Source organism: Cydia fagiglandana, chromosome 5, assembly GCF_963556715.1.
Source record: "Cydia fagiglandana chromosome 5, ilCydFagi1.1, whole genome shotgun sequence".
Taxonomy (NCBI): domain Eukaryota; kingdom Metazoa; phylum Arthropoda; class Insecta; order Lepidoptera; family Tortricidae; genus Cydia; species Cydia fagiglandana.
Window position 1 is genome coordinate 17,237,846 of NC_085936.1, and position 17,349 is coordinate 17,255,194.

At 38.9% G+C, this 17,349-nt stretch overlaps 1 protein-coding gene and 1 long non-coding RNA gene across 2 annotated transcripts in view; both read left to right on the forward strand.

Annotated features, from left to right (window-relative positions):
- Positions 1-9,287, forward strand: part of LOC134664574 (mucin-2) — a 107,412-nt gene extending 98,125 nt beyond the window's left edge. Inside the window, exons 3-7 of the mRNA XM_063521288.1 lie at positions 49-226; positions 932-1,134; positions 1,511-1,714; positions 2,140-4,703; positions 7,386-9,287. Coding sequence (XP_063377358.1) covers positions 49-226; positions 932-1,134; positions 1,511-1,714; positions 2,140-4,703; positions 7,386-8,929 — 4,693 coding nt within the window. The 3' untranslated portion in view covers positions 8,930-9,287. The remainder of the gene's footprint in view (positions 1-48; positions 227-931; positions 1,135-1,510; positions 1,715-2,139; positions 4,704-7,385) is intronic.
- Positions 1-17,349, forward strand: part of LOC134664604 (uncharacterized) — a 484,236-nt gene that overhangs the window by 425,800 nt on the left and 41,087 nt on the right. The gene's annotated exons all lie outside the window — the stretch shown is intronic.

A 17,349-nucleotide genomic window follows, 5' to 3' on the forward strand; every position in this document is an offset into this window, starting at 1 on the left:
CAATCGTAACCCGCCAACCGTACAAACCTTCACGCTCTCACATTTCAGACCCACCAGCTTGCGCAACCTGTACGAGAAGGCGACCACTGACCGGCTCTCGGCCTCCATCCTCGACCAGCTGAGGAAGGACTCCCAACATTCCCCCTACCTCCTCTGCACGCCCGTGCTTAGTTCCAAGAGACGGAGGATTTATCAGAAAGTCGATGTGGAGATTGAGACGCATGTTGTAAGTATTTCTAATTTTTTTAGTGTTCCGTGTACAAAACTTTGTTCACGGAACACTTATGGGATCACTTCGGTCTTGCAAATCAGTTAAATGCGTTTTTCTCAGAGACCGTTTGACGTAGATGCCTAAAATTTGGAACAGTTATAGCAATTACCACCACTCATAGTGTAAAAAAGTAAAAACTGCTTATTTAAGGGGGAAATTTAGGGGGTTGAGAGGGGTAGGCTGAAATTTTTTTTAATCAAGTGAAAGTGGGCGAAATAATGTTTAGTTAGGATTTGGGTCATATAGGTACAGATGTAGGTTCTAGTTTTTCGTTTTTGTTCCTGAAAGTTTGATTTCCATACGGCTAAAAATTACTTCGAAACTAATTTTTGACGACAATTGTAAATTTTGCTTTAATTTAGGACCTAACTAAGGTACCTAACTTTATAGGTACCTTTCAGTTTTAAGTGCTTCCATTAGCTCTAACTCATTTTTTGACACTTTCGCGTTATCATCTGCTTAATTAAATATGATAAGCCGAGATAAAAACTGACGCGACACTGTCTGCTTAAAACGTCGCTAGCGGATTGAATATCTAAATTATGTTTCATTTTCTTTTGGCTTAAATTCCATGTATTTACTAGCAATGCAATTTAATTGCATAAATCAGCAGCATTAATAATACGCAAACACTTAAAAGCCTCACCAAAAACATTTCAGCCGTCAGTGGTGGAGCACCTTCGGAAATGGACATCAAAAGAGGCTGTCGGCGACGTGACAGCGCTGCCGGACGCTTCAATGCGCATTCAGAGCTCCGTGACATTAACTCCTGATGAACTATCCGAATGTGGCTCGGGTGACGACGAGCCCATCGACCACAGGTTGCCCAGCCCCGAGGAACAGCTAAGGGTCATCGCTTCCAAGTGAGTATACATTAGAAAACCAGGCACGACAGAAAAAAGATCTCATCTCATGTCAATCATGGTGGCAGTAAGAAGTTAATTTAATATAGGTGAGGTTAATAATACCTATCGTTTATTGATAATAATAACGAATAAAAACACCAATAAGGTTAATTGGCTTTGTAACTGCACATCATTCTAGTTTCTTATTATTGATTCGATGTAAATGAGGGTAATTACTTACCTTAAAGACAAATACTAATTGTTTAGCCTAATAAAATTCAGCTTTTAATGTAGAAACAGCCAGCACACTTTTAGGTTACCAATATGTATGCAGGTGTGCTAAGCTACGGTTTTGTTGACTGTACATAAAATTAGTTACTTATGCGTTTGACAGATTCCCCCCGGAAATGGTCGCGATCGACACGTCGGGCAAGTTCTTCGACCGAATGTGCAGCTCGCGTAAGTCGCTGCACCTGGAGTCGGTGCCCGGCGAGACGGACACGGTGAAGCGCCGCACGCGCACGAGGAAACCCCGCGGTAAAAGACGCAACACCATATCCGGCACTGATCAGAAAGAGCTTAGAGAGGCTATAGCTGGGTAAGCTTCTAGACTGCACCTACACCGACTAATAAATTACATTATCCATCACATAAATCCATAGTAATAATCACCCCTTTACATCCTCGATAATGTAATCTATTAAAGCGTCCATTAACAACCGCTGAGCACAGTACTGTGTCGGCTTCAATGACGTTCTTGTTCAATTTACGGCACTTTTAACAAATCTTTGATAATATTTTGTGCTTCTGTGTATACTGTAACATTGGTTGTCTTTGTTTCCTACTAAACGAGGACAACCAATTAATTGTGCACTTGAACACTAATTGTTCATATAAGCTTCACGATTAATGAAATCTTTGAAGAGCGCCGATGTTACAAGACTAAGAAGCGTTCTTTGTGTATACAACTATAGGTTGCCTTATGCGTGTGACTAATGCTTTGCTTGGTTTGTTTTATCGTAGCGATACATCAAATGCCGCGGCTTCTGAAGAGATCGAAGATAGCACTGTCATCAGGTCGCGCTCTAGCGATCTTCTTAAGAAGAGTCCTATTGACCCCGTAACTAAGAAAGGACACTTCAATACTCTCAAAGAATGGGGTAGAAGCCGACTGAAAATGATCGGCAGATCTCCGAGTGCGAGCAGAGATAGCTTTAAGGACTCCATGAAAGTTGACAAGAAAGATACAAAGTCGCCCACTAGACAAGACGATAAAGAAGTGCAAGAAACTGTAACTATGCGTAAGAAACGCCAGGGAGATGACGACAGGAGAACGCATCAAAGATGCGCCTCGTATTCCTCGTCTGAAAAGAGCATAGGTTTGCCTGCGACACAAACAACCGCAACCATTAACGTCGGAGTTAAATTACGGGGAACATCAGCTCAAAGAAGACAAAGGCGATCAGCGACAGGCAAAGATGAGCCGCATTCGTCTAGCGGTAACTGGTCGGCCAGCTCAGAGTCAGGTCGTACCAGTATAGGATCAGAAATAACATCCACCACAGTGCCACCCCGAAGTTCAACTTCGGCTGCGACATCTAATAACTCGCTTAATTTCCATCATGGACCACCGAGTTCTATAATTAGTAGAAGAAGATTCCTTAACACTTCTGGATCAGGGAGCGTTACTAGCGAAGGAACACTCACTCCTGACATTATACATGATTTACACGAGGATTTAGAAACCAGCTCCGAGTTTTCCTGTGATACAGAAGGGTACTACACCTCATTCCATATGGATTCCGGATTAAAGACATTAAAAGAAGAAGAAATATCGCCTAGCACGCCAATGCATACCAGCAACGCCCTCTCCAACTCGACTGGCAGTCAAACTGCTGAGAACGAATATGAATTATTTGGTAAAGGGTCGACTAGCACTACTACAAGCTCTGCTGGCACCGTTTGCACAACGCTAATGGCTGCTGGAAGCGATAGGTCATTGGTCATAGGGCCGAAAGTGCCAGAAAGAAAGAGTTCGTTAACAAAATTAAATCGCAGCAGAAACAACAACATTCACAGTGCTAATGCTAGTTTAGACAGAAGCGTGAGTTCTTCATTCTCAAAATCTCCATACAGCAGCCTTAGATATAATCCTAGCCGTTCTTATACAGAAAAGGCAATGTATAATCATTCGTCGCCTGAAATCAACCAAGTGCCAACTTCTACAATCACTATAACTAGAAACATCGGAAATAATAGAGAAATGACAGCCGTAGCTGAAATCCATACAGAAACTGATCTTGAAAGTGCCAAGAAAAGCACAGGGACCAGTTCTCCTGATTCCGGTCATAATACGTCTAGTTCACCAATCGAAGACTCTGTATCCAGCGCTCACGGAAAGAATAGTCTGTCTGAACAAGATTATTCAGAATCCTCAGATTTAGAAGGAACTGACAGAATAGAAAGAATAAGATATAAAACTACAATCAATAGTTCCAGAATCCCTTCACTGTGTGTCATTACTCCAACCAATTCAGATGACGAAAGTGAAACAAGCAACAAAGAGGTTGATGTTTGTAAAAAGCAAGATGCAGAGAAAGAATGTACATTTAAGAAATCAAACAGTAGGCCTAAACTAGATCTACCTGTAGAAGAAAAACCGAAAGAGCCAAAACACATTACCGACCTGACTAAATCTAGCAAATCTCATACACAAATTAATTTAAAGCCGTTCAATAATTTAATGTGTAAGCTCAAAGGAGTGCTTCCTGCTAAACTGTCAAACAAGAAGTCACCTGTGCCAAAAGAAAGTAATTTGTCGGATCATATCTACGATTCTGGGGACTATGTGACAATAGCTGATGTTAAAAATAACAACCAAAAAGTTTGCCTTAACAAAGGTATTTATGGAAGCACTGATATGGTCAGGAAGAACTTACAAACAGTTTTATCTGGAAAACTACCTGAAACTGAGTATGTCTCTTTAAATGAATTGCCAAATTGTTTAAGTGAAAGTAAAGACTTTTTAGAACATGGGTTACATGAAACGCCAACGCCTGCCTTAGAAGAATTTCAAAAGAAAGGTGCTAAAGTAACTTTGGACTCTCAAGGTCAAGTTATTTACTCATCCGACACGCTCAAGCGCAGAAAAGGAGCGCATACTACTTTTGAACCTGGGCCATTCGTTCAGGAAGTTAACGCCACCACCGCTGTTGTTCAGAGAGAAATAGCAGATGTTGTTCAAATAAGCGATGAGACTGACTTCCCTTACGAACCCCCTCCACCTGCGAGCAAACCCACATCACCGCAACTAGGAAAAGTAATTATTAAAGCTCCAACACTTCCCGATGGACCTGTAACAACAGAATTTGTCACTCTTCCGGCTCCTAAACCGAGCACGATCATCACCGCCACACCTGTCACTGAAACACCTACGACTCCGACGACACAACATCCACCCAAGGCTATTTCTAAAAACCCTCAAGATATTCCGCGAGTAGTAGAAGTAATTCCTAGGCCAGGGGCGTACGTTAATATACACGATGCGGAGGGCGTCAGCTTGTCGCCGACGAAAGATGATTTAGCAGGTAAGAATGAAACGAAAAAAGACCCCATTATTTCTATTAATAATAATAATTCTGATAAGTTATTAGAGACGTCGCCCGAAATTAATGATGATATCATTCCATTTGTACCCAATTTCCAAACGCCTATTATTTTACAAAATAGCAAATGTAGGCACGAACTTGGCAAATCTGGTAGTAAAGTAGCAGAAGTTTTGAAAATGTTTACGCAAAGAAATAACATTAATAACAACGGAGAAGCTGGAAATAATCACGTTAGTACTCCAAACGGTGATAAATCAATAACTAATAAAGTTAAACGTAGTGATAGTTACAAACTTGCCAATTCACCCCTTATGCCCATTAAAAAGCTTTTGAAACTAGAAACTTTTAACAGTAACTCAAAGAAAGTAGATTCTCTAGAAATGATTCAAGCTGAAATTAATGCAGATTTATTACGCGAACAAATAAACTACCCAGCTTCCGTATCACCCAAACTTAGTCATAGAAGTTTTTCAAATGATTCGGAAAATTGTGAATATTCTAATAATAGCAGTTCATATGTTAACGATAGTTTTGAATCTCAGTTATCAGCATTAGCTTTAAGTCCTTTTACAACTCCAATGCCAAAACGGCACTCTGTCGCGTTCATACCGGACAATAGAGATCATTCTTTAGATATTTTAACTGCTATTTTGGACTCAGATCCGGATGATGTCTGTATATTGCATTCACCGCCGTCGTGTCCCCTCTCTCCTACTAAAGTCACTGTACCTGTAGATAGTTCAATGCATCGAGCTCGCATTTTATCAGTTTCGGAATCAGATTATGGTACTGAAATCTGGTAGTTGTAGATAGTATCCCCAGTTTTATTTTTACAATATATAATTGAATTTTATAGTTATTTGTTACCTGATTTGTTGGTACTTGTGGAAATAAAACGCTTTTAGATAAGACTTAGACAATGTGGCCAAGTTTATATAATTATCTAGATCAATTTGTAGATCCATGTAGAATAGGTAGATAGTTAAGGGGAAAACAATGATTATTATATTCCTAATGAATTCCGTCCTTTGAAAATTTCGTCTTCCTAAAAATGTGCCTTGTTAATACTGTGATATGAATTTTTATTTTTGATGGCTAAATTCGTGTTTTAGATACTTTTTATCCTATTTAGCTTTTTAAGAAGCACTGTATTATATTTTATTAAATGTTGACACGGAAAGAATGCATGGTGGTTTTTCGCACCAGCCCAGCTTATGATTAGTTCACAATTTTTCGTTTGTAAGTGCATGGTGTGTTATTCTGTGTGTCTTCTGTGTTTTGTAATTAATTTTATTATAGAGTCATTGTGAATTAACGCACTGATTTCATTTGTCTTCACCTCCGCTCCTCACCTCACTCACTAGCACAGCACTGAGCTCTAAATTTAAGAACTAAAAGTTCTGTTTTGACAACATTTACGATATAAAACAAAAAAGTTTTAAAACAGGATTTTTCGCAATTAACCGTCTTCCAATACCTCATTATTTTCGCACTGATTTGTAAATACGTGTCACTGGATTTTGTTAATTAAGAACATATATGGGACATTTAACAATTAAAAAAGGAACTAATTAATTAACAAACTAGGTCATTCGTGATTGAACTCCGCCGCAATAGACGTAACACAACTAATTTGTATAATTGCCGTTTCCATAACGAAGAGCGTTATAAAACTGTAAAAACTGACGAAAAGCTGTCTTAACACCCTGGGTGTTATGCCACGCTTACCGACCGACTTCGATCGCGCGCTTGAAGATAACCAGTATATCTGCGACCTCCGACTAATAAAAATTATATATAGTACCTCGAGGTCAAAGTATATTAGTTTACCTTCAGCGCTCGACTCGTCGCGTTCGGTATGCAACCGGACTCACCTAGTCTCCGGATCTCGGTGGTTGTGAACCGACGCTCAGTTCCTCTCTAATTGCACTCATCCCACATGGCTTGCACAGACGGCGATAGCTTCCACTTTGTGACATTTAACACGAAGTTCTTCAAAGGTAAAGTTTTGTGTTGCTTTTTTGGCATGACATTTTGATTTTTACACTGCATGAAGAGTTAGCTCGACTAGCAGATACACCTTTCACAAGCTAACACGGAGAAATGCGGTAATCTGTATTAACCATATCATTAACATTGTAATTTATACATATTATAACCCCATGTATGAAATTGTAAGAAAGAATAAAATACCATGCACTTCTGTAAATTCACGTTACTAATTTATCATTGTATTCACGAACACATAGACCAGATACATGCTAGATACGTTAATATAACGCAAGACATAATCTGTATCATAAGTAATGGTTGTTCACTGTTGTAGCCTTTCACTGTTAATAATTATGATAGAAATTACCTAGCTCTAGGCTTATGGGAATGGTATGGATTGGTGCCATAAATATGTAGTCGATTTATATATTAGTATATTACGTTAAAGTTTTCAAACGCATCTACTGTTATGATACTTATGATTATACATACATATATTACCTACTTGTAAATTTAAAGTAAATATAGAAACGCATCAGCTAAAATGTAGTGAATTATACCTACGTTAATGCCTGTTAAAAAATATTAGCATAATCTAATATTTCTGGTACTTATAGCATTAGTAAAGAAAAACGATCTCTAACTCATTATCTGTTCTTTATATTCCAGACTGTCGACATTCCAGTGCTGACAAGCCCTACTCGAATCCGCCGCTAACTCTAGTCCAAAAGGGTCAAAGAGTAGAATTCAACACGATCAATCCCACCACGTACAAATATCAAACCGCCCACTTGCGAGGCAAACACGGAGTAGTCAATTACGAGAATCCAGCAAACCAACCAGTGAGAGAAGAGCCAGTGTTCTGGACACTTCCGAAGCGAAGCACCCTAGAGCCGAGCGCTCGACGACCCATCACCGACGCACGCACTATTTTCAACTATCCTCCCAACGTTGCTACTGCCTCTTCACGTTTAACTGAAAAGCCAGGAAATTCTCAACCCATCCAACCCAATGACGACTCGATTAGAATTTCACCCATAGATCCACGGACAACAGGTTCCTTCAAATCTTCTACCCCGTCCAGCAAAGAGAACGTAGTCGATCTCTCTTCCAAACTACTCTCCCCGGTTAAATCAACAATGACGAACGAAGAACTCTATGCGGTTATACATAAAAGCAAAAAGAAACTGAATATAAAAGATGGCGCTGAAAGATCAGAATCACCTGCGTTGTCTACTACTAGTTTATCGCCAGTCAATTCCGAAACCTCATTATACCTTAAAGGTAATCAGCGTCATCCAGAGACAGGCTATCTAGGAGATCCGAGAAATAGAAACAGTTGGTCACCGGCGGAGAGGCAACACGTTATGCCGTCTCCCAGTCGCGGCTATGTGGTGCAAAAACAGGATACCACATGCGCAGACAGATATGGCCCCGTACCTCAAACATCGAGACTTGATTTCAAAAAGCTACTCTTACAGCACAGTGTCAAACTAAATACTCTTAATCCTCAAAGTAAATCTAACAAACTATCTGCAGTGGAACAGCTGAAGCTTTCCAAGGAAAAAACTGAACTGCAACCTCCCCCCACCAATAGAAGCAAAATTAATATTCTCGATCTAAGCGGATCTCCTAAGACATACACTCAGAGAAAAATAATAAAACCTCAACCTCAGCCAGCCTCACCTGGTAGAACGAATGCCTTAATCAAAGAACACAAGAATTCTCCCAAAATACTGCTCTCTCCGAAGTCACAATGGCGATTTTCTAGCCCCAGATCTGACGTTCTCTCTACGCCAATACCAGAAGCGAACAACGAAGATGAAAACTCAAACAGTTCTGCTGAAAAGCACGATGGTTCTCCAAACAACATACCGTGTAAAACAGTGCCCATAGTCACTAATCAGCATTTCGGGGCCAGACGAAACCTGATCCCCATAAATGAGAATACTCTAGAAGCCGACAACGATTTCCTGGAGCCAGCCGACCACGGAGTGTTCCCGATTGATCCCGATTTCGGTAAATTACATGGGTTATCTCGAACAGAATTGCTGCAAGCCAAGCGAGCAGAATTCTTCAGCAGCCAACCAGAATCATCTCCACCTAAATTTACGTCATTCAAGAGTCCTACAGCAGGGCCTACCTCTACTCGAAGCAAATCATCTCCGGAACGAGGAAAAACTTCACCCACCACCCTAGAAACAGCATTATGATATTTCTACTAAAGCATCTTAAACTTAAGCGGTGCTTAGTTTTTTTTACTACACAACAATAAAATTGATAGAAGCTTTATTCTAGTCTATTTGCTTAAAGTGCCATTTGTGCCGGCACCACTGTATCGCCTACCAGTGACTTATCGATGATAAGTTATTTAAGCTCAAAAGATTTGTTAATATGGTCTTGAGGGGCCAATGTTTTATGAACTGTATTGTAAATAGTTCAACTTTACAACTACTTAGTTTTAAACTAGTTTGTAAGTATTTATTGAGTACCTTAACCAGTACTGTTCAAGTAGTGTTTAAAACTTTTTGAAGTTATTAGGATACAATTTTAATAAAACGTGTTAAATAACTGGTGCTTTATTTTTACACGACTGCCCAAACAAAAAGAGTGTATTGTTTTCAGGGTTCATGTTTGTATGTGAGTTTCTTTATTCCACCATAACTTCTGAATGCCTTAACCGATTTAGATAAATGATATATCATTAGAATCCTTACGTCATCCCGACTAACATAGGCTATGTGACGTCATAATAAAATCAATATGGCGGACATAATACGAGATATTGCGTGATGTTTAGAAAAAAAAAACTTGCAAACCTATCGAATGGGGCCTCAAAATGAAGATCTTTGAAAGACGATTTAAAATATATATGCAACATACGCGTTCAAGTCTTATTTTGGTAGAATAAGGATTCACAAAATGTACTAAGAAAAATAAATCCTTCTATCTTATTTAGTGAGCTATCAAATGTAAGGGTTTTTACCGCTGATCATAAAAATATATATAAATCATATCGTATCCCTAAGGTAAATACAGGAACTAAACACAAACATGTTCTAAATCGCGCTATTGAAATCTAAACGTGTGAAATTCTATTTAAGCGATGGGCTTCGAATAATTTCTGGCTTATTGGATTCTTATATTTCATGTGAATAAAATTATCCTTGCCTACTAAACCTAATTAACCCGCCTGCGAAAAAAAATGGTTTTGTTTTAACTACTAAACTTTCATTTCATTTTCATAATAGGGATACTGCAATGTTCTGCCGAATATGCAAGAGTGATAGCGAAATTTCGATTTTCTTATTTCGCGGTAGAGCCCGAGATTGTGATGGAGTGTAGTAGTGGCGCCCCCTACGCAGAGTTTCGCGTAATATTCCCTATTGTAAGAAGTATCTATGTGACAATGTTTATACATATTATGTCTCTTCCTTCCTTCTCAAATGCTTCGAACCTTCCTTTATTCATTCCTAACCTAACTAATAGTTGTAGACATTTGCCTAAATTCAAAGGCCGAAAGGTGCGCTCCGCGTAGGGTCCAAGGGCCAGAGCGCGCTTTTCGCAACTTTCCCCTAAGTAATTTCCCCGAGCTGCAAGAGTGTTGTGTTCAAACACAGACCAATAGAAGAAATGTCTAGATGCGCAGGCCAAAGTCCGAGCTGGAGTAGGGTCGAAGGCCAGGATCATCTGACAGGTGGAACTCACTTACTGCAATTTCCCCTAGTATAGCTGCAATCTCCCCTTTTATAGCAATAATAAAACCAATGGCCCGAATCGTCCGAAAAAGGCGCGTCTTTAGTATTCAAACAACAACAACATACCATAATATAGACAATAATACAAGTATCTAAATACGAAGGCCGAAGGCCGCGAACCTCGCGTAGGGCTGAATGCCCGAAGCGTCCGAGAGAGGCGTACCTTTAGTATTTAAACACAGAACAACGCAATGTTACAAGTGTCTAATGCGAAGCCCGTAGACCGAACTCCGCGTAAAGCCGAAGGTCCGGAGCGTCGGACAGGTACAGTATGCGCTATCCTTAATTTCCCCTAGTATCTTAATTGGGAAGGCGCGATTCCACGCGACGCCGAAGACTGACCTGCGGGAGTTTAGTACTCGGTCAGACATTTGAAGAAATTGCACCCATGGGCCTTACGCAGAGCTCGGTCTTCAGTCTACGTATTTTGACACATGTACAATTTTTCTGTGTTTCACCGCTAACGTCCCGCAGCATGGCTTTCAGCCTCGCGTAGAAGCGTGCTTCTCTTGAACGTTTTGGGCGTTCGGCCCTACGCAGAGCTCGGCCCTCAGCCATCTAGTCTATCAGGGCTAATATCTACCTATATTCGCCAGTTTATCATTTGTAAGTAGGTAGTAATTACTGCCACATAAAGATGTTAGCGTCACGTAGACTGAATAATGAAATGCAATCAGACGCATATGATTGTTGTTCGATTTGTTGCTAACAACGTGCTATTTAGCCTAGGGCCACTTTTTTAGTGGGAGTTAAAGTTATGAGTCTTTACTGTGGACCTTCAAACCCTCATTGACATGTTAAAAACTTCTACTTCTTTTTAAGAAGTTATATGGGAAAATGTCAAATGTCCCATATCGTGAACACATCCACATATTATCCACAGAAAAGACGCCGGTATTCCGGAACGGTGAGTTTAATTAAAAGGTCCCAGTCCCAGGAGCTAATATCCACATAAAGAAAACTTTGTGGACAAACTAAATTTCCGGGTAATCTTTATAAATAATAGTTTTAGTTCGTTTTGTCACTAAAATGTGTAAAATAAAATTAATTAATAAAAAAATAAAAAACACGACTGCTGAATTTTAAAGCGAACTGAAAAGCTAAAAATAATGTTAATACTCGTATGTTAGTTAGGTACATAAGGGGTCATGCACATTTATGACCGTGATTGTAGGTAGGTACGTGTGCATTTAGTTTCGATTGCAGTCGGGGGACCTTTTAAATGAAAGAATGCAGTAGGTAAATGAAGGTCCCCCGACTGTAATCGAAACTAAATGCACACGTACCTACCTACTGTCACGGTCATAAATGTGCATGACCCCTTATGTACCTAACTAACATACGAGTATTAACATTATTTTTAGCTTTTCAGTTCGCTTTAAAATTCAGCAGTCGTGTTTTTTATTTTTTTATTAATTAATTTTATTTCCCTTTCGTTTTCGACTAGAGATAGTCAAAGTAGTAGTAGAAAGTAGAGAATCTCAAACTCCAAGGTTTGATTGAAATAAGTGAGGCGAGCTTTTTAAGCTTAGATCCTAATCTGTTAACAGCAATTTACAAGCTCTCGTTTATGCGAAACCATATACAGGGTGATTGGAAATTCGCCGTATTCCTTGAAAGGGGTTATTCTATGGGTCATAGGCAACGATTTAAGTCCAGTTGGTCCAGTCAACCAGTGGTCAAAACTCATTGGTTCCAATCAACCTGTATAGAATAAAAGGAGCGCACTTGGTCTTGGACTTTACTTCGTCCAAGGGGTTAGGGTTACACATCGTCTTAATTATAATTGGGGCAATAAGGCACTTACCTAGCTTCGTTACATTCTCACTGTCGATTGCGGGCACAATCCTCTGCACGTTTATGCCTCGATCCACTGGCTATTAATTCAGTTTTACTGTGGTTTTACTATTACGTAGGTACGGAGTAGGTATCACATAATTGACATAATAATATGTCATAAGAAAAGTTACAATATCCAGCTGGCAGGTCCAGGCGGAGATGGCGGAATGGCCATGGCGTATATCTATCTCAACGACTGGCCGAACATCGACTAAAACCGAGACAGATGGAAATCGAGGGACACGAGGTTTATAGGCTTTTCATTAATAAATGGACGTGATTCCACGATTAACTTTATATGTAACTGATATTTGCTTTGACTGCGTTACTTGCGTTGCGCGGGCTTTTTGGATCTAGTAAGCTTTTTAGGGTTCCGTAGCCAAATGGCAAAAAAACGGAACCCTTATAGATTCGTCATGTCTGTCTGTCTGTCTGTCTGTCTGTCCGTCCGTATGTCACAGCCACTTTTTTCCGAAACTATAAGCACTATACGGTTGAAACTTGGTAAGTAGATGTATTCTGTGAACCGCATTAAGATTTTCATACAAAAATAGAAAAAAAATAATAAATTTTTAGGGTTCCCCATACATATAACTGAAACTCAAAAAAATTTTTTTCATCAAACCCATACGTGTGGGGTATCTGTGGATAGGTCTTCAAAAATGATATTGAGGTTTCTAATATCATTTTCTTCTAAACTGAATAGTTTGCGCGAGAGACACTTCCAAAGTGGTAAAATGTGTGTCCCCCCCCCCCCCCTGTAACTTCTAAACTAAGAGAATGATAAAACTAAAAAAAATATATGATGTACAGTCAGCAGCAGATATACCTGAGCGGGCAAGGTGTCCAAGAAAACATATACACTTCAATCGTCACAAAAATAAGGACATCTAAGTTGTCATTTTCACGTAGGCTTTCAGTTCGTCACATATACCTTAACTTCTGAGTTTTTCTTTAACACATACACCCTTATTTAATCACAATGACAATAACGGTTAAAACGTCAGTGGTAACTAAGCACTCAAATTCAAGCTGCTGTCATTAATACCTACACGCACTGCCAATCACGTACGTCAGCAGCCAGGGTGCCACCAGTTGCTAAGCAGTTGTTATTTCAATGGTAACTAAGCATCAACATTTTATCTGTTTAACTTTTAAATAAATACTGTAACACTACGAATTGACACCTCCTTTCTTAAAGAAGTATTTTATCGTTAAGTGTCAAACTTAGACAATAAATAAGTAGGTTCTACGAGAACGATCGGTTTTTTTATTTTAACTGTCATATCCGGCTGTTCTTCCAAACCGTAGAGCATATTATATACCTATGTTAATATATTTATTTAGCCCGCTTATTGTACTAAAACACACTATACAGGGTGGCCACAGGTTGGCCCATTTAGATCGGCCAGTATGGGAAAATCTGATACTATAAGATATACACCGATCTTTTCTTAGGAATCATGTCATCGATTTAAGTAACACGAAACACTGCATTCATACATTAAAAAAAATGTGTACTCAGCTCGGGAATCAAACCCCGAACGTTTTGAAAAATAAAACTAAGACTATTTCTATTTAGATATCGATTGTGTAGGTCTTAAGCAATAAATGTTACTATGAAACATGATGTCTAAAATTAATAAAATGCATTGTTTTCATGTCCTTTTATTTCATTTAGTAAGTTTTCGAAGATTTTTAGGGTTTTTAGGGTTCCGTACCCAAAGGGTAAAACGGGACCCTATTACTAAGACTCTGCTATCCGTCCGTCCCGTCCGTCCATCCATCCGACCGTCCGTCCGTCTGTCACCAGGCTGTATCTCACGAACCGTGATAGCTAGATAGTTGAAATTTTCACAGATGATGTATTTCTGTTGCCGCTATAACAACAAATACTAAAAACAGAATAAAATAAAGATTTAACTGGGGCTCCCATACAACGAACGTGATTTTTGACCGAAGTTAAGCAACGTCGGGCGGGGTCAGTACTTGGATGGGTGACCGTTTTTTTATCGCCTTTTTTTGCATTATGGTACGGAACCCTTCGTGCGCGAGTCCGACTCGCACTTGCCCGGTTTTTATTTTCAATACATTACACATACATTTTTTTTAATGTATGAATGCAGTTTTTCTTGTTACTAAAATCGATGACATGGTTCCTAAGAAGAGATCGGTGTATGTCTTATAGTTTTAGATTTTCCCATACTGACCGATCTAAATGGGCCAACCTGTGTAGTACTTACCTACTAAAATACGATGCCCCGCCCCGAATCGATCAAAGAACGAAGGAGAAAATAATTATATCCAACCTAGCAGTAGGTAAATATCAAATGGCATTCCGCACAGGAGCAATCTAAGTAACGCTTACTGCGGGTTCAAACCTACAAAGTCCTGATAGAAAGTCGTACATATTACGCTACGTCTGACATATCTTCAAAAATTATATAAACTAATGCGAAATTAACATAAAACCTGAAGACACAAATTAATAATAAAAATGAAACCCAAAAGAAATAAAAAGCTGTAATCTCTAGGTGCGTACGACTGAGATTTGAACCCGCGGTCTCTACTTTGAAAAGCAAACGCCTGTTACTGAGACCACAACGTGCCTTGACAATTGGCTCTAAATTCGGCTTCAGTTAGATTTTGCTATGTGTCATTCGTCTTGACGATTCTGTTAAAAGAAATAGTTTGCAGTAAGTTGACCGAGAGGCACCTGTCAAATGGTTGAAGGGCAAAACGTGAGATAGATGTATGTGATGACAAGACTGTACTGCTTTCGATGATTGTCAAAACGCTTTACCTGAAATTAGCATGGCTATCTTTCATTCAATATTCGACCATACTTATATGCTTTAAAGTCTATTTTTCCATATTGTTCAGATATATTTGACACGTTGGCCGCTTAGATACCATTGGTTTTTTGACAGCTAAGGTATCAATGACTTGTTGTAAGTGTAGAAATTAATGAATAGCGACTGTTAACATATTTGTGACACGTTGAGCGCTCACAAGTAAATACTACCATGACAGTCAACAACTTTTTGACAGTTTAAACGTTTACCTCTCTTTGAGCACCTGGAGTGTATAGCGACTTCTGCTGCTGACTGTACATTACCATGCAAACTTCCACCGAAAATTAGTTTGAACAAGATTTGGTAAGTAGTTTTTTTTTATACGTCATAAACCGTAAACCGCAATTTTATTGTTACTTGCTGTTACGGAACCCTTCATGGGAACCCGACTCGCACTTGGCCGCTTTTTATTAGGAAAATGAGCTCAGTGAATATTATATGAGTCTCTTCTCTCGACTAGGTACTTTTAGTGACCCGATGGGATTCTACCGAGAACCATGTACAGTTTGGCAAAAATGAGTCCATTTCAAATCAATTTAAGTATATAAGAAAGAAAACGGGACAACACTACAGTGCTGCCACTTTTTAATTTCTACTCTTTGTTGCCAAGCTGTATATTTTCTTTGCCAGGAACCACGTAGTCCACTTAGTTCGTTCGTTCATTTGTCTTCGTATAGTCCGTTATCACACCAATACGCGAGAGCGATAGAGAGTCAACGAAATTTGGATTTTTGGTAATCGCAATGGGCTCTCTGGGCCTTAAGTACCTGAAGCTAAAGCCTTGCTGAAGCCCAACCTACCTATGTAAAATAAACTTCTTCCAAAATGAATTAAAAGTAATTCATCTGTCTGTCAGGTGAACATATGATAGGTTCTTTCTATGTTCTTTCGTAGTGATTATATGCTCTTTGTGTTCTTACAAAGTACTGAAAGTTCCTATCCGAAAAGGAAAAGAATTCTTCTGTAACTAAAAGCATGTGGATCAAATTGACTATATTATTTCTTAACACCGTATATGTTCTCACTGAAATGAGTAAACGATCAAATGCTTTAGAAAATTCTTTCTTGGCTCCAGTGGCTATTACATCCGTGTATGTTTTTAAGGGAACGGAAGTCATCGGCGAGATGTGTAAACATAAGCCATCCCGGTTTTTCCAGTGCTACATACTGATCCTTTGTACAAGTCTTCAAACTTCCCTTGCTGTTATGATTTTAACGGAATACTCCAAGGCATCATCTGGTAGGAAATTACCAGCGGAAAGTGCACGCATAGCCGTAACTATATTGTTACCATTTTTGATGGTTTTGTTCTTTATTATTGAATTTATTGAGATCATAATGAACATATTTACTGAGTATGGGGAGCCACGTGATTCGGAACAGGATTCAGCCAGACGCAGCCCTAGAAAACAAACTATCCGCACGACTTTAAGAAACATTTTACAAGATTGTGCTGGCTAAGTTAATTTGAAACTTTCAATGATGTGTTCCCATCTTATTTTGTCGGTAACTTTCGTATTTGCACTACAAAAAGAACTGAAGCTGACCGCAGTAGCATTACCAATATCTGCCAAATCTTTATTTCAGAACATACATAATTTCATAAAACATCATTAATATAAAAAAAAATATATACTTAAATAATATTTTAGCATAGAAATCAATATTTTATACTTAAATTAAAATTTATTTAAATAAAATGTGATGGGAACAGATTATACACTACATCTGTACTAACTTTGACTAATATTTGTTTCATTTGATTGAACTGAGCAATAAATAATTATTGTATTTGTGAATCATTTCGCTCCATACTTGATACTTGCTAACTATTTAAAAGAATTCAAAGTTTAATCTTAGCAGATTAGCAGCATGCAAAGTCCTTTAAATGCTAAGTAAGAACCACAACATTCTGGAACATCCCCACAATCCTAAATAGTTCTCACACTAAATAAAAAAGTAACTGAAGTCTGGTCCAGTGCCCTAGGAACCAAGTTTTTCAAGATTCCATATACTCAAGAAATTGAGCTAACTAGAGGTTGTGGCATCAACTGTAAATGCAGATGCCACAAATTTAATACAGTTAGAATAAGATGGATAGTCTACCTCACACATGAGATACTGTCACAACTCTCCTATATGCCCGATTGCCCACTGATGACTTGTCTTTTTCTCTAGAAA